Source organism: Adiantum capillus-veneris, chromosome 26 (assembly GCF_014529385.1).
Source record: "Adiantum capillus-veneris isolate H3 chromosome 26, ASM1452938v2, whole genome shotgun sequence".
NCBI classification, from domain to species: Eukaryota; Viridiplantae; Streptophyta; class Polypodiopsida; order Polypodiales; family Pteridaceae; genus Adiantum; species Adiantum capillus-veneris.
Window position 1 is genome coordinate 54732350 of NC_140956.1, and position 18654 is coordinate 54751003.

Sequence of the window (18654 nt, forward strand, 5' to 3'; positions counted from 1 at the left end):
CCAATCAATTAGTATATCCTTCCGAACATCCGAAGACATCACACATTTGAGTACTACCTGATCGCCCACACTCCCTCAACCTCCATGAAACCCTCATCAGAATTGCAACAGGCATCCACTATCTTGTTGGCCAAGGCATCCCATCACTGGACGCACTTACATGCTTTTAAATTCTCTCTTTCTTCCCACACGACTACAATTACAATGGTCTCAAACAAGTAGACTGAAGATCAAGGCTATGGATGTTGGCACAGATAAGGTTAAGCCCACTGTACCAGCTTCTGTACCTATGAAGGCAGATGATAGCAAAGACTTAAATCAGTCAGTTGGAATAAAGGGAGCAACTGCAAAATAAGGCTTCCCCTTACAAAACCAATTACATGGGCACTGTTGATCTGGGGTGTTGTTTGCGGTGCTGCAGCATCTGACATTGGATCAAATCCACACGGATTGTATCAGTTTGGCCTTTGAAGGCCTTAAATGTAGCATTTTATTTCATTCCTTTTCTCACTCGTTCCCCTGGTCTGCTGCATCTGACCCCTCCACAATAGTTTCCCCCCCCCCCCCTGCCCGAGACTACTTACAGAAGCAGAGATCGACAAAAATCTTAGGTGACAAATGCAATACCTTTTGCGACAACGCCCAATGTCGGGCATCCACGGGACTTGATGACAATGACGCTGATTTTAGTTCATTTTTCTATAGAGACATTGTATTAGATCCATAAGGACTGTATTAGTTTTCTCTTATAGGTAATTTGTATAAGTTGCAGACTCTCATACTACATACCTAGTACAAGTTTAGAAGAGAAGCTTAAGTTTTTGGTCTTGCCAGACATTTTCTTGATGCATATTCTTTTACATATTTTAATGTCTGATTGGCAATGTCCGAAAGAGCAACTAAGGTCAAATCAATTTTGCATTGTTTTCTTTATTCGTGGACCAATCTACTATTTATAGTAGGACCTTTACCTGATGTATGCTCGTGATATCATGACTAGACACTAGTATGCTCGTGATATAATAATTAAACACTAGTCAATGCCCTTTAACAATTATAAATAATAAATTTTACAATGTTAAGCACTTTAGAGACAACAACTTCGATATCAAGGGGACTACTCCATTAATTCAAACAATAAAAATCTACAATATATTGATTCCATCTCACTTTTCGATTAATCAGAGGCTCATCATTGTAAATGACTTTTGCTAATTACAGTTCTCTCCTAGTTGTATCTCTCTCCCCACGCACAGACTACTACATATTTCAGATGTAGTACATCATCCAGAGTCTAATGATTTATAGAGAGCAACCAGGTAAGTTCTCTCCGCATTTTCATTTTTGGATTTTGGAAAATCTTCTCAGAAACACAAGTAATTATACATTGATAACACTCTCTCAAATACTCATAGTGCTACACATATTTCTTAATACCATTCCACAGAGAACAACAACGTTACATAAATTCAACACATCTAGCTTACTTATCAGCTTGATAACCATTTATTTCTTGAAAGAAGGCATGGCTCTTTTTATTACCTGCATTCTCTAACATTGTGCCAATACTTGTATTAAATGAAATTGCTATTGCGATCATTTCACATTGAGATATGCAATTACTCACGTGAGTCGCGGTGCTTTCAATTAAATATCAATTTGTCAGTACTTTGTTACTCAATCTTACTCCAATGTGGTGTGAAACATGTAGTACATTTTTTTAATGTTTTTATGCCCTGCCTAGTCTGTTGGTCACATGCACACAGATCCGCCGATTTAGGCAGTGTGTAAATGTTCGTCTTGGTGTAGATTCACCGATTTAGGCAACACCAGTAATCTGTGCAGATCCGCCGATTAGGCAACACACGGACAAAGTGCAAAGTCACAATGGTAAATGCAGATTCGCCGATATAGGCAGCACATCTTATTGGTGTATATTCGTCGGATGAGGCAACACCGATCACAAAATCATGTTGCAGTGGCTGGCCACCACTGCAACTGGTATGATTTTGTTACCCGGGTACATAATGAAAGTGATTTGGATTTGGACTTATATTGTGGAATTGATATTGGATTGGGATTTGGTATCTGATGATTATTTTATCACGAAAGTGTGTATGTGATGAGACTTGACATTATGAGATTGATGATGAGTGTGACCAATGATATCCTGATTCATCAGGGTATGACATATACTGCTTATTCTAGTGGTATGGGACACTAGAATAGCTAGTATGTGGATGACGGTAGGCATAAGCAAATATTGTCTAATTTTATAATATACATTTTTTTGATACATATTTCTAATCATTGTTTTTGACAAGTATTATTTGCAGATTTCTATCTTCGCAAACTGAGGACAGTTGCTTTCCAACGAAGAGTTATGTTATAGAATTGATATTTTATTATCTATTGCAGCTGACAGGTGGCAAAAGCATCAGCAGATAATGGATTATGCAGAAGGATGTTACATGTTATGTATATTTGGTTATTCAAGTGCTCTTTATGAGCTTTGGCCAATTATGTCCGGTCGGCCAGTTTGTACTCACTTTGAGCATTCAAGAAATCTATAAATTAAATACGTGCAAGAGGGAAATGCTCACTCTTGCACGGGGGGAGATTGCACCCAGTGTTTGTGTATTCTTCTCTCCTCTTTTCTCTTCTCTTCTCTCACCGTGCGGCGTAGCACTCCGCTCTAGGAGGTGCACCTGCACGTGCTCTCTCAATCGCTCTCGCTCTCTGTCTTTCTCTATTCGTGTATCTTGAGATCATGCAACCACGTGATTGTGCCAGGTATGCCGATTAGTCTATTTTATGATGTTTATTATGTTATTTCGGGTATATCGCAGGGGAGCCACACATCCGTTTGTAGCAGGGATAACTACCCAATGTGGGCTTACATGATGACAGATGTTCTTGTGTCAAAGTGTATTTGGAATGTTGTGCAAGAATTGATGTATGTTCACCTGTTGTGGATACAGGCTCTGTTGAGGATGTTGTAGGTGCTAGCAGGCCTGTTGCTGCCAAAGTTGTTTTGCCTATGGTTGAGCAACTCATTAGGATGGAGATGCATAGGTGCATGCATTGATTGCACTATCTATGAAGCACACTAATACTCCTCACATTCGCTCAGCAAAATCAACAAAACAGGCTTGGGATATTATGGCTGATCTTTATGCAAGTCGCAATGAAGCTAAAATTGCATTATGTATAAAGAGCTGGTGTCAAAGAATATACAAGAGGAAGATGACATGGACACTTTTCTTACTGGTATCAAGGATACAAATGATCAATTCATTTTTGCAGGTGAAGTCATTTCTGACAGTTCACTTGTTCAGATTTTTTTCGATGCATTGCTAGATTCTTACCAAAACTTGCTAGTACTTGGAGACTTATGACCCAAGGAACCCCTCAAGCTGTCAAGTTTGATGCATTATGCACATTTTGTTGCAAGAGTCAATTTCAAGAAAGAATCGGGCTAAATAGCGTGCAATTAAACATGCTTTTGTTGTTGCTCAAAGAAAAGGTGGTAATAGCAATCTTTCCACTTCTCATGGTTCTTCAATGAGTGGAAAATCACATGTTCCTAATGTTTTTGCTAGTAGCACCTTGTCTGGGATTCTTGTAAAAAGGGCATAAAGACTTGATGCTCTGACATTATTGCAAGGCTAGTGATCACTTGATAAAGCAATGTCCTAAGTTGAAGGCAAAAGAGGCAAAGAAAAAAGAGACTAGATCCACTACAAGTGCAACTATTGTAGAATCTTCTGGGAAAGGATATTGTGATGCTGATGTAGATGCAGTGTGGGAATTTAGTGGAGAATTATGCATGTATGTCATTTAATGAAGATTCACATGTGTGGTACTTTGATAGTGGTGCTACAAAGCACATTACTTCAGGTTGTGACTTGTTTACCTCTCTTGAGTCTATCCCTCATGGGAATACGGTCGCTTGTGCCATTAATGTCTCTTATTCGATCAAGGGAGTTGAAAAGAGTGTGCCAACTACTTGTGAATGCAAGTTCTTTCACACTTGTTGATGCACTTTATGTACCAGGGATAAGAAAGAACCTCTTGTCTATATCTACCCTTGCTAGACTTGGTCTTGCTATCAAATTTGTGGATGACAGATGTACATTTCATGGTCTCAATTTTGGTGATGAAATAGTTGCATCTAACATTTTGTGTTGTGGCCTATATAAGCTCACTTTGTATGAAAAATTTTGGCTAAATTTTGCAGATGCAATTGTGGATTCAAAGGTTGTCTCAGATGCAAAACTTTGGCATGCACATTTTGGGCATCTAAATTTTGCCAATTTGCTGTGTTTGCAAAAATCTAATATGGTTGCTTATTTACCGCCTCTTTAAGAACCTTTTGAGCATGTTTTTGAAGGCTATATTTTGGGTAAGATGTAGCATTCAAAGTTTCCAAAGAATGATTCAGTAAGGGCTAAATGAAGGTTACAACTTGTGAATGATGTTTGTGGGCCTATGCAAACTCCATCCTTAGGCAATTACCTCTACTTCGTGACTTTCATTAATGATTACTCTAGGCATGCATGGGTGTATCCGCTTAAATCTAAGTTCAAAGTGTTCATGTGCTTCAAGCAATTTTTGGCTTATGGAGATGGCACGATGTATAGTCAAGAGTCAAGCTTTGCCACATTTTTTGGCTTCAGGCTATCATTTGTGTTGCTTATGTACTTAGCAGGTGTCCTACCAAAGCCTTGCACTCTATGACTCCTTATAAAGTATGGCATGATAAAAAGCCATCTATTGATCACATACACATTTTTGGTTGTTTAGGTTATGTTTTGGTACCACAAACGCAGCACAAAAAAATGGATGATAAGGCTATCAAATGTATTTTTAAAAAAAAGTATTGATACCATCCGCAAAAAAAACCTATCTTGGTTGCATGAGATGTTGTGTTTGTGGAAGATTTTGTTCAGCCTTTGTTATCATGTACCAGACACAGTAATGTAAGCTCACAGGACATTTATGACACTTTGTTGCCTCTTTTTAATGGTGCAGACTTGAATGTAGATTCCAGTGAGGCACATGTACAGCTTATGGGGGTTTCTAAAAATGTTACGAGTCAGCCTATTACTAATGTAGATGTACTTTATGTGGAAACGACTGAGAATGGGGCCCAACCTTGAAGAAGTTTTCATCGCTAGATATCAAAGCAAGATAATCTGAGCCCTGTTGTCTATACGTATCTAGAAGTGGTCCAAGAAAAACATGTGTGAGAGTGATTGCATGTGTATGTGTGGCGATGCAACATTAAGAAAAATGTGTATGATTAACCTAGATTGAGTAGGGCACATGCTAACATTTGGCCAAAGGGTTCATTGAGGCTCATTGACTACCAAACTCAAGTGAACAACACACATGCATGCATGCGATCATCTACATGTTTAGCTTGCAATTAGCACAAAGAGAAAGCTGCAAAACCTAAAGGCTATTGAAAATGCTTCCTAATTTTTGAATGGCTTCTACCAAAGATGAATGTTTTTTTTTGGGGGTGGGGGGTTTTGGGGGGGGGGGGGACTCCGTGGGGGACGTTATGGAGGAGACGGTAGCAAATGTAGAGGGCCATGATGGGCCTGCTCCATTTTTTGAATGGCGCCTTTCATTGATTGCCTACATGTGCTCTCTCTCTCTCTCTCTCTCTCTCTCTCACACACACACACACACACACACACACACACAAGAATTTGGAATAATTTTCAATGTGATAGATTGGTTATGCTAGTTCACTCTAATTTTCATTGATTGCCTACATGTGCTCTCTCTCTCTCTCTCTCTCACACACACACACACACACAAGAATTTGGAATAATTTTCAATGTGATAGATTGGTTATGCTAGTTCACTCTAAATAACAAGACTCGAGGTCTTTTGAGATTCTTCCTGAGAGGTCAAAGCCTCTCTCTCTCTCTCTCTCTCTCTCTCTCTCTCTCTCAAGTGTGGTAGGTTGGTTATGTCATTTCCCTCTTGAATAGCAAGTCTTGAGTTCAACTCTCCTCGTGGTCTCTTGGGATAGATTCCAAGGACGTTAAAATTCTCTTCTTCTCTCTCTCTTTCGCGCGCGCGCTCTCTATTCTCTACGTTGAGTGAATTCATCTTAAGCGGGACATTTTGTATCATTTGTAAGGCGACAGGCGATGCACCTCTTCACGGCTGCACGAGAGAGAGAGAGAGAGAGAGAGAGAGAGAGGCACAGGCACCTACAAGTACATTTCTCTCCTCTCATGAAAGGTTTTCTGGATGGTGGGTTTTGTCGGTGGCGGCGGTGGCATGGAGCCCCCTCCTCCTCGTCCTCTCTCTCCACCCTCTGCTCCCTCTTGTTGTGCTTACCCGCCCAATGCAGAAGAAGCGATGGCCTCCTCGTGGGTTCACACCTGCCCCTCCCCTCTCCAACTCAATCACCTCCTCTCTCAAAATGACCACATCACTTCCTCCATCTTGGCCTCCACTCACGATATAGACAAGGATGATGGTGATGTCCCTCCTCTACACAAGGACTCCTCCAACATTGACACCACCACTACACTCTTCAAGGACTCTTTGCACATTGATGGTGGTGGTGGTGGTGGTGGTGGTGGTGGTGGTGGTAGTAGTACTAAAACCTCCAAGGACTCCTTCAATATCAATAGTAGCAAACCTAAGTCTTGGAAATCCTTCATGACTCTGCTAAGCCCTCCTCGAAACAATGTCCCTTCTAGTAGAACTATGCACCCCAAACTACCCATGATGTTATGCGACAAAAATGTGCACCTCTCATGTATCACACCTTCTTCTATTGCCAATGCCTCAAATTCCATCGATACATCGATCACCTCATATAACTTTCCCAAACAACACACTGACAAGAAACTTTCCTTCAAGTTTTCATGGGGCAAAACTCACAAGAGCACTTCAATTCTCCCACCTTTGACCAAAAGAGACAGAGGGAAAAAGACTCTAGTGCTTGACTTGGATGAGACATTAGTGCACACTGATTTTAGCCCCCTTGCAGAGTATGACTTTGTTGTACAAGTACCACTATTAGAGAACCTTGTAAAGGGGGGCATGGCAACTGTGTACGTTCTAAATAGGCCAGGTGTCGAAGAATTTCTACAAGAAATGTCTTCCAAGTATGAATTGGTAGTGTTCACTGCCAGCACAAAGGCATACGCAGACGACATAGTAGATAAATTAGATCCAAAAAGGCTCATAAAACATAGGCTTTATAGAGAATTCTGTACTTTCTTTGATGGTGGGCTTGTAAAAAACCTTGCTACCCTGGGGAGAGATTTACATAAAGTAATACTTTTGGATAACACTCCCCATTGCTATAGTCTACAACCTGACAATGGACTAGCCATTAGCTCATTTTTTGATGATAAGGAAGATACTGAGCTCATACAGCTCATTCCGTTTCTCTCTCTAATAGCTGAGCTTGATGATGTTACAATCTCTTTGAACGCCATCCCAAGAAAATTTTCCAATAAGCAAGGATTTAATAAAGTTGGAAATCTTAAGTAGAGATATCTTAATCACAAGAAATGGATATTTTTTCATTGCAACATAAAATAGAAAGATCATAAGGAGTGCTAAAATTTTGAGGTCAACTATTTTTATACGTAGTTACATCATGTTAGCTAATTTGACACCACTTCATGTCTCCACAGTGCGCCTCGATCACTAAAATCATTGGATAAAGGATTTTTTTGAAATGAAAAAGAATGTGACTGAATAAATCTTTATTTAAGGCTTTGGCCAAAAATGTTTCTTTGCATCGAGATTATGATGAGAAAAACGCATCAATTTTGGCCAACATTATTTAAGCCACATGAGGGGAAATCTACTTTGTGGTTGTATAAAGCACATGCATGAAAAATATATATTCATGCATGTGCTTTGGCATGTCAAGATTTAGCTATTGCTTAACTAAGTCTTGTATTTTAACAGATTATGTTGTGGATTATTGCTTGTCTTTTAGTACACTTGAAACAAAATTTTATGTTGTATGTCCTAAATATTCATTATGCTCGGTCAAATGTGGACTAGCTCAGGCTGAGACACATCGAGAAAGGGAACTCTCACTTCATAACTCAATTTTTCAAATGTGAGGTTTGCATTCAATGTCCATATAAATTTCTATTAACCATTTTGCAATGGGCATTTTCCTTGTGTGCAAGCCATGCTGTTTGAGTTTTTCAATAGTATTATCACCATTTAAACTCAAAACATTTACCTTTTAATTTCAACTCTCTCAATTAAGAAGCATTGAAAGTCAATTTTTTACTCAACATAAAAGTTAGTTCCAATTAACTACATTTCTAATGTGGGCCAAATAAAAAAAAAATCAGCTCCATTGTTACTTTTTGGCAAAACCTATCAACTTGAATATAATATATGGACTTCCCTCAATTTTTTAATATGTGGCCTTGCTTCCTCTTATTAGGACCATGTGGGATGAGTATACTTGACAATAATTTTTCCAATGTGCTCTAATCATTTAATGGAAATTTTCCCTTTATTTGCTTCATGAATGCAAGTTTTTACAATAGGAACTGAATTACCATGAGAATAGGTAGAACTATCTTGCACAACCCCTATGGATACCAAAATTATAAAGATTCGAATGTTATGTCAATTCCTCTTGAAGATCCATCGTTTGAATTAAAACCAATGTGAGGAATCATCTACCACTTATTCCTATGGGCCCATTAGAGGAGGCAATCTTCAAGATCATCTAATTAATTACTAATCCAAGGATAATCCCTCTCATATAAGAAGCATGGGAACAACCCTCGAGGGCTAGGTCAAGTTTGCCTCAGATGTGTGTTGTTTCTATTTTCAATTGTATCTCAAAAGAAAAAAGAAGATAACTCCTATTACAATGTTAGTCCCTCATCCAATCCCTCCTACACACATGACATGACACAAGCCATTTGCTTACATAAACAAACGTGGAGAGTGGACATCAAGCTCACCTCCCAATCATAGAGCCAATACATGCTCACCCCCAAGCCTCAAAGCCTGCAGCAAACGGAGCTAGCCTCTACCACAAGAACTTGTGTCCCATACCACCGAGCCCACACCAAATGAGTGCATGGGTAGAGCTCCCAAGTGCCTAGAGTCCAAGTGTGGTGATCACACAAGATAGCTTACAAATGACCTTGGGGTTGTATGTATAAAATTCCTTAGCCGCCCTAACCATAGGGCAATGTTGGTTGTCTCACAATATGTTAGTAGAGGAATTCTTTAATACCATTTGAACGCATGTGATATCAATGGTTTCTTATAAGTCTGTAGAGGGTTTTTTTAAAACCACTTGAATGCATGTGATAACAATGGTTTCTTATAAGTCTTCAAGTTTCCCACCCCACCCCGGGTCCAAAAGGTTGCTACACAATTCTTCACGTCCCCAAAAATCAACACCAAATTGTAGGTTCTATACATATTTATCACCTTGGATGAGAGCAACTACAATTGATATTCCCATACAGTCTAAACGTTCAATTTGGAAGATTTTCCATAAGACAACTACCTCGTTGGGAGCTAGGGTAGACCCAATTTAGAGACGCTCAAACTGTATGCACCAATATAAGGAAATTTAAATCTTTCTAATTCAATCTCCCATGCTATTCTATGATTTTGATATGAACCAATTTAAGGCAATTTAAATCTTTCTAATTCAATCGCCCATGCTATTCTATCAAAATGATGTCAAAAGATAGCTAATGTGAAACTCTTTAGGTATAAAATGTCAAGTGTTGAAATAATAAAAAAATTAATGGTGGATTTATTCAAACACTGCCCTAGTTTTGGGACCAGTTCTTTTATTGGCTCCTCTACCCTATCATGCCATTGCAATTCATTGATTTTCCTCTCCCTTTTCCACATGGTATCTCCCCAGGATACTGCCTAATTAAACCATTAAAATTCCATTAATTTTCCTCATTAAACAATTGAAATTTCATTGATTTTCATCGCCCTTCCTTGTCCACATGATATCTTCCCAAAATACTCCCTAATTAAACCATTCCTCAAAATCGTAGGCACATACTAGAGGCATCCACACAAGTGATGCGTGATGCAAGCTTCTTCAAGAGGATTTGTCACTATTTCTCTCCACTCTTTGGATATTGCATCAACTCTGCAGCACAGAAAGGTTGAGCCATATGGGGTGCTGCTTGGTGCCTGAAACAAAATTTGCAGACCAAGAAAGATCCCTAATAAGCTTCAGTAGTTACCTGCACAGAAAACATAGAGCATCTTCGGACTCAAGACAGGCAATGCGCTTTTAAGTAGAGCAGCAGCACTACAAAAAAGGGGGGGGGGGGAGGATCAAAGAGAGAGATTCTTCTACCACAAAGGAGCCTGAACTAGTGTTAACTTACAATGATGAGCTTTTTACAGATTCTACAGAAAAACCCAAAAACAAAAGCACCTAGAAATGTGTTGTTTTGAACTATCAATAAATTGATCACTCTTCAAAAACCCACTTCATAACAGTGAGTTGTCTCTATGATCAGGAAAGGAGAGCTTCAAATGCTCAAAATGTGTGCCAGCATCCAGAAGAATTCAGACCTGTCCTGGAAGACTTCTACCAGCAACACATGCTCTTTGAATCATCTAACTAAGATTCTGGCAAACTACTGTTCCATTGCGGAGACATGCTCTTCCTTCTTACTACGGTCCAAACCACCTGCTTGATCCTGATTTTCTGATTGAGGTAAGCTTTTTGGGCTCGTTTCGTCAATGAGAAACTTTGACATATCAACTGCAGAAGTCGTTGAAGGATCCACGATAGAGAAACTATTTGTACTCACACCAGTGGCAGCATTTGTAGTGATTACCGTAGGGGGCTCACTAGCAGGTACTAAAGACCAGTTCATAGTGTCTCTTGTGATCTCACGTTCATCAGCATGTCCAATTGTAGTGCTACTTGACCGTAGCAGTCCTGCCTCGGAAGCTTTAGAGGTCTCTGCCTTGATCGTTGGAGGGAGTTCTGTTTGTGCTCCAAACAAGGTATTTGCAGGTTGTGAGACAAGTGCCATAGGAGGTTGGGACGGCACACACCGGTGAGTGTTCAAACCCTCTGGTGTGTATGAGAAGGCAAACATTGATGCTCTGGCTTTGGGATCATGGTGCGGTGATTGTGAAATCTGTGAACAGGGCAGCTGGGGATGAAGAGGCGGATTAACGGTCAGAGACTCGTTTGAGACTATCATTGGAAGTTTAATCTTCTCCTTATATTCTTTCATTTCTCTGACATATCGCTCTTTATCCTCAACACCTTTCACTTGATATGGCTGCAAATTATTAAATCATGAGAAGAGGTTATAATTAAGCAGAGATGGCATTGAAAACCCAGGTAGCCACTTACAATTTTCTCATCTTCTGAGAGCTTGCTCCATAGCTCTCCAATCATCTTGCTTATTGCTCGGTCCTTGTCAGGTTGCATGGTTTTTAGCTTCGCACGTTGCTCAGCAAAGAAAAAATTGTACCCGGTTCTGTTCTGTCTAGGGGCATTAGGGTCCTTTCTGAATACTTCTCTCTTTTTCCTCTTCCGACCCATCTTGGGAGCCCCATCAGCAAACTGTATTTCTGAGTCAACACTCTGCATTATACTTGTCATTGAAATATTCTGCGAGGGGATGTCTGTAGAGGCTACATGATACAAGACTCCTCTCAATTTCCTCGCTCCAACCATGACCGTCACAAGGTATCCATCCTCGAACTTCCCATCTATAGCTCCAGAAACAATTGTGCCAACTGATGAGGTCGGATCAACTGCATTGTAGCAAAAGAGCAGCAATAAAGGCATGCTTTCTCAGCAACCAAAGGAAATTGGAAAAAGCAAGGGAAATTTAATGCACCATTAAGAGCTTGGGCAGATTCAGTGCTTCCATTAGTTACAACAGGCCTCGACTCCATCTCCCATGAAACTCCATCCACTTGATCGGAAAGGGCGGAACTTTGTGAAGAAAGAGTCACTGCTCAGTATAAGAAACCCATTCAGTGCATTTACAAGCAATCAGCTAGCATATGAGATATTATGGACCTCAAAAATGTGCCAAAAAGAAAGAAAAAGTTTACCAATTTTGCCACTAGCCCCCATAAAGTACACTTGCTCATAATAATAAAGTGTACTAGTATAAGTTTGTTCCAAAAAAGGCAAAACATTCATCGATTTCAGTGGAAAGCCGAAAGCCCGAGCTATGTCTTGCCACTTCCTACCATTAGTCACCTGCACATTTAAACAATTAAATTAGAGCAAAGAAGCTTCGTCTTCTTTCTCAAGCAAGGTTGATCCAGTTCTATGGTAGTCAACAAAAGCAAGCTTCCTTCATTGAGTGCTTTAGAATGTTATGAGAACGTTTCTTGCTGCCAAGAAAAGCTTATTAGTTTACGAAGGCAGCAAGTTTCTCACTCACATTCCACCATAGCCTGTAATAACCCACACATTAAAAGACAGCAGAAGGATGGAAAGAAGAAAAGAAATTGTGTTACATCTTCAGAAATCTTACATATCCTGAGACAAAAAGTTACAAAAAGATTAATTGAATGGCAAAATCGGGTTACATCTCCATAAATCTTTTATATCCTCAGACCAAAAGTTACAATAAGTAAAAGGGGTGCCAGACTTTGGGACCACTGTCTCGACTACTTTTATGTTTTTTTAAGTACAAGTGTTAAAATTTAAGTTCTATTCGTGTGTTGTTGAGGATTTACCGTCTTGTCAGTAAGGAGGATCTGGTCCGATTTTTATAGCACACACTATGGACTTTGACAAAGACTCATATTAGGGTGACATGTCGCGCCTACAATTTTGATGGGAATAACAATTCCAACGACAACAAATCAACTGAGAGTAGTCTGATGAATTATTCGACAACTCTTTTGAAGAGGATCTTCACTGACAATTGCAAATGAGCACTAGTGCAAAGAGATTGAAGTTTACTGTTTGCAAGAGACCTGGCCTATGCGAAGTATCTGAAGCACCAACCGATCCAGGACTTCTATGATATATGGGAGAAGGCTACCAATCAACCTCGATTCAGGAACATATGTATGACAACCTTAATAGAGAAGGGGTAATAAGGAATTCATGGATGGGGTCAAAGCATCAAGTTCAACAACTTTTTTTGGCCATAAGGATACCGATCAGACTCTTGTGCTGAGCACATAAGGGCAGCCAGCCAGTCAGTCACCTCCTTGCAGGAGCGTATGCTGATGTGGCGACCCCTTCTTGGGTGAGCAGGGCTGGAAGCCAGACCCGAAAAATCGAGCCTCGTATTTTACAGCCAGCCACAATTCTGTCACGATTTTCACTCCAAAACCAGTGAGCGTCTTCTTGTGCTCAAAGTTGGGGTAAGCGGAGATCTGTTCTATGGGTGGCCAGCTTTATAGAGGTCCAGGCCAGGTTCAGGGAGCGTCTTGCCGGCTGCCCTTATGTGCTAATGCTATCTTTCTTTTATACAACAGTTTGATACCACCCTTTCCAAAGGTAACTTCACAAAAGCCTCGAAGGTTTGGAGCTTCTCACTGCTCAGACATGGTGGTCGACGCTTTTATTGCATGGAAAAGCACCAAGAAACTAGGTAAAGTTTGAGAAGATGTTCTCTTCAATTTGGCTAACCCTCCAATTTAAAGCTGATGCATTGACAGCTTGGAACGCTTTATGGATGAGAGAAGAAGACACAATCTCAACTTACAATCAAAGATATTGGGACACATTTTTACCAATGGCCTCTTTCAAAACCATCTCTCTAAAAGAGCAAATGGAGAGGTATTGCTGCGGCCTATCGAAAGAGATTCGTCTCAAGCAAAGATCTTCTAATATATAGAGACATGCTATAGACAATTTCTCATTACAAACAATATACCTCCATAAGGTCACAACGGATAATACACCCAAAAAAAACTACAAAATCAGGGGACACAACAAAACAAGAAAAAAAAAACTAAATAATATTTGCTACTAAACAAAACTATATACTACAAAAATGTATTGAGAGAAGGTATAAGCAAAATAAGTTGAAGCGGCTTAATCACTATCATCCTACTGGCAGAGGATAGCTCAAACTGTAGTGCAAGCCCCGTGAGAGTGGACCAAGCAGCTGCCCCCCAAGCGTAATGTCGTGTTGTGCTGAAGGACCCGAAGCCTAACCTGTTGTGCCATAGAGCAGTCCCACAGACAGTCACAAGCTGCGCATGCTACCGAAAGGCCAGTGTGTGTTAGGGAATAAAGGCCTAAGTGCCTTGTACTTATTAACTTATAAGTTAAAAGACTTATAAGTGAGGGGGTCCAAGTGTGAATGGCCCCCTAGTCACTTACTCATATACTCAAAGGTCAAGCCCAAATTGGGACCAGCGTGACTTCTCCCAGATTTTGACGAGCGTTCTCTCTCTCTCTCACGTTCTTCTCTGCGTGTGCTTCTTCAGCGCCTCTCTCCTCTTCTCCTTCACTCTCATTGCACAGAGTAGCAAGTCGGCTCTCTCTCCTGCTCCCCCACACATGGTATCAGAGCTTTAGGGTTTCCAAGAGAGCCATTTTCGCAACACAGATCAGAATTCTGTTCTTGCTCGCTGCGGGAAGGATATTCAACCGTTTTCGATCAACTCTGTCGCGAAGGGATCCTCTCACCGTGTAGAATCGACCTCCGGTGACAGTTTCCCCAAAATTAGGGTTTCAAAAACTGGCGAACAGCAGCCTATTTCTGCTGAAATTGACCAATTTCGGGGTCAATTTGATGCAATTTCATTAGGGCAAGTCTCACATGTCAATCTTACAGGTGTTTCCACCAACGAGGTTCTGAAAATTCAGCAAAACAGGTGTTTACAGGTATGATTTTTGCCCTAAAACAGGGAATTTCAGCAAGCAAATGATGTATACACCTTGTGGAAACCTTTGGTAAGGGTTTGGCAGTGAATGTACGCCGTTTTGGGGTGATTTCGCGTGAAATTTGCTCGCTGTTTTTCTGTAACAGCAAGCTGTTTTTTTCCCGATTGCGCACATTTGGGCGTGTTTAGGTCGGCAAAACAGGGTTTCAGTGTTTGCAATCACTCAGAATGGCTTCTAGCAGTGAAAGTGGCAATTTGTTGCACATTCGCAAGCTTGAAGGGGCCCATAACTTTGTTATATGGAAGAAGCAATGTTATAATGTGATGTTGCAGAAGAAACAGGCAAAACCTATTAAGTTACAGGGTGTGAAACCGGTTGATATGGAGGTTGAAGAATGGGAAGAAGTGGACGAGTTGGCTCGCTCCACGATCATGCTTTCGGTGTCTGACAATTTACTCTTCAATGTAGAGAATGAGCAGACAGCATGGGGCATGTGGAAGCGTTTAGACGAGTTGTATGCACAGCAGAGTGCTGCCAGTAAAGTGTATTGGCTTAAGAAGCTTATGGATCTCCGCATGAAGGAGGGCACGCACATGTCAGTGCACCTCAATGAATTCAATTCTATTTTCAGCCAACTGACAGAGCTGAAATTCACGATTGATGAGGAGTTCAAAGCTACTTTTCTGCTATGCACATTGCCCGAGAGTTGGGATGTATTCCGGACAGCTCTTAGTAATTCAAGTGCGTCACTTAAGTATGCAGATGTAGAGAGTTCTCTCTTGATGGAAGAGATGAACAGGAAGAACACCACAGGTGGGTCTTCTAATGCATTGCACTTGAGAGGCAGGTCTCAACAGAGGGAGAAATCTGACAGTAAGGACAGGGCACGCAACAAATCTCGTAGGAAAGATGTTGTGTGTCATCATTGTGGAAAGAAAGGGCATTATAAACGGGAATGCTATGAGTGGAAGAAAGAGAAGAACAAGGGTGCTGAAACTGATGCAAAGGACAAGGGAAATGCCAAGAAGAGCACTGTGTTGATTGAGGAAATCAATGTTGCTAGTAGTTGTGACAGTGACAGCAGCACTGATGTACTCAATGCCTCTTCTGTGGATGCACATACCCTTGCTATGGGTTCTAATGTGGACATGCATACTTCGATTCTTGATTCAGGTGCCTCCTTTCATGTAACACCTCATAGGGATTGGTTTACACAATACTCAGGTGAGGTGCAGGACACTGTTTATTTGGGAGATAACTATGCATGTGACATTGCAGGTATTGGCAGTGTCCAGTTTTCCTTTGCTGATGGTATGACTTTTGTTTTGCACAAAGTGCGCCATGTGCCACAACTCAAGAAGAGTTTGATTAGTACAGGGCAGCTAGATGATGCAGGCTATCACACCACTTTTGGTGATAGCAAGTGGAAAATTTGTAAAGGGGCCCAGATTGTAGCCAAGGGTTGTAAATCGGACACTTTGTATCCTTTGCATGTATCTAGTGTGCGTGACCATGTTGTCGCCGTAACCGAGCAGCCAAGTGTTTCTTTGTGGCATGGCCGGTTGGGACACATGAGTAAAAGAGGAATGGAAACTCTGTCTCGTTGTGGTTATTTGCCGTGTTTGAGGTATGCTGATTTTTCTCATTGTGAGCACTGTATTTATGGTAAGCACAGTCAAACACCGCACAAAAGGTCTCTTTCTTTGAAGTCTGACAGGTTAGACTTAGTGCATTCCGATGTATGTGAAATGCCACAGTTGTCCTTAGGGGGAAAGAAATATTTTGTCTCGTTTATCGATAATGCTACACGTAAGGTGTGGGTGTATCCAATACGTGCTAAAAGCGATGTTTTGGATACTTTCAAGAAGTTTCTTGCGTTTGTTGAGAATCAAACAGACAAGAAGCTTAGGTCTTTGCGCTCAGACAATGGGGGGGAGTATGTATCAAAAGCATTTATTGACTTTTGTGCTACTAAAGGTATTAAAAGAGAGCTCACGGCTCCTTTTAATCCCTCTCAGAATGGAGTTGCAGAGAGGTTGAACCGGACTATCCAAGAGAAAGTTCGGAGTATGCTGTCACATGCTACATTACCTCATGGTTTTTGGGCAGAAGCTGTGCAAACAGCTATTCACTTGATTAATCGCTCACCTAGCAAGGCTTTGGGTGGAAAGGTGCCTGAAGAGGTGTGGTCTGGCAAGCCACCCTCATATGCACATTTAAGAGTGTTTGGTTGTGAGGCCTATGTTCACATCCGGAGTGAACTGCGCACCAAACTAGAACCAAAGTCTCATAAATGCATTTTCCTAGGATATGGTGAGGATGGTGAAATGAGGTATAGATTATGGGATCCCGCATTACGGAAAATCATACGCAGCAATGATGTCATCTTCAATGAGAATTGCATGCACAAACAGCCCACAAAGGTCGAGGAAGTGCGCCGGGTTGTTTTTCGTGAAGATGTTACATATAGACAGCCAAGAAGGCCCAATGTTCAGCAGCCTTTACATGAGGAAAATGGTGCTGAAAATCAGCCATTAGCTGCTGAAAATCAGCCCCAACAAGTTGCCATTGATGCACCACAGGTAGGGGAACAGGTTGATGCTCCTAGACCGCCCGTTGTTGCGATGCAACCGGCTGAACAGCCTGCTGTTTTTGATGGTTTACAGGCTGAAAATCCACCTGTTATGGATCATTGGGTGCGTAGGTCTACTCGGGTGACAAGGCCCCCCGATAGATATGAACCGTCTTTGGACTATGTCATGCTTACTGATTGTGGTGAGCCGTCTTGCTATAAAGAGGCTATGCAACGGGAAGACAGTAAGAAATGGTTCAAAGCAATGGTTTCGGAAATGCAGTCTTTGGAGAAAAACCATACATGGGACTTGGTTGATTTGCCTAAAGGGCATAAGGCTCTGCCATGTAAATGGGTTTACAAGACCAAGGTCACATCTGATGCTTCTTCTAAGTACAAGGCACGTTTGGTTGCTAAAGGGTACAAGCAAAAGCATGGTGTGGATTTTGATGAGATTTTTTCTCTTGTTGTAAAGCTTGCCACATTACGTCTTGTTTTAGGCCTGGTTGCTTCTGAAGATATGGAGTTAAAGCAAATGGATGTCAAAACAGCGTTTTTGCATGGCGATTTGCTTGAGATGATCTATATGATGCAGCCAGAAGGTTTTGTGTCAAAGGGGCAAGAGAAGAAAGTATGTAGACTCTTGAAGAGCTTGTATGGTTTGAAACAGTCTCCCCGTGCATGGTATCACAAGTTTGATACATTCATGAGGTCTCAAGGATACAAAAGAAGTAATTCTGATCACTGTTTGTATATCAAAACGGCAAGTGATGGATCTCTTCTATTGCTGATTTTGTATGTTGATGACATGCTTATTGCGGGTAACAATGTCACGGAGTTGAATGCATTACAGCAAAGCTTAAAGAATCGCTTTGACATGAAGGATCTTGGTGATGCTAATCATATTTTGGGCATGCGTATCTCTCGAGATAGACCTAACAGGCGTCTGTATCTATCTCAACGAGATTATGTTAATAAGTTGCTACATCGTTTTCATATGGATGGGGGAAAGGCACTTGGTACTCCGCTGCCTCCATATGTAAAACTGACTGCACATGACTGTCCAAACACAGATGATATGCGGGCTGAAATGGCCAAGATTCCTTATGCATCAGCCGTTGGCAGTTTGATGTATGCTATGGTTGCTACACGTCCGGACATTGCATTTGCGGTGGGAGTAGTAAGCAGGTACATGAGCAATCCTGGCAAAAAGCATTGGGAAGCAGTGAAGTGT

The 18654-nt window shown here is 41.0% G+C and overlaps 2 protein-coding genes across 3 annotated transcripts in view; one reads left to right on the top strand and one right to left on the bottom strand.

Annotated features, from left to right (window-relative positions):
- The first annotated feature begins 6172 nt into the window (after positions 1-6172).
- Positions 6173-7533, top strand: LOC147423477 (uncharacterized). The gene has a single exon (XM_086502022.1). The coding sequence runs from the start codon at positions 6274-6276 to the stop codon at positions 7531-7533; it is 1260 nt and encodes a 419-aa protein (XP_086358148.1). The 5' UTR covers positions 6173-6273.
- A 2830-nt stretch (positions 7534-10363) lies between these two features.
- The window catches only part of LOC147423478 (uncharacterized), a 71340-nt gene continuing 63049 nt past the window's right edge, over positions 10364-18654 (bottom strand). For both annotated transcript variants that reach the window (XM_086502099.1, XM_086502100.1), the window contains exons 4-7: positions 12100-12250; positions 11880-11996; positions 11387-11793; positions 10364-11312 (exon numbers count right to left, since the gene is read on the bottom strand). In XM_086502099.1, the coding sequence (XP_086358225.1) occupies positions 10653-11312; positions 11387-11793; positions 11880-11996; positions 12100-12250 (1335 nt within the window). In that variant the 3' untranslated portion in view covers positions 10364-10652. The remainder of the gene's footprint in view (positions 11313-11386; positions 11794-11879; positions 11997-12099; positions 12251-18654) is intronic.

Coding starts and splice junctions, on each gene's coding strand:
- LOC147423477 (XM_086502022.1), top strand. CDS start 6,274: ATGGTGGGTTTTGTCGGTGGCGGCGGTGGCATGGAGCCCCCTCCTCCT.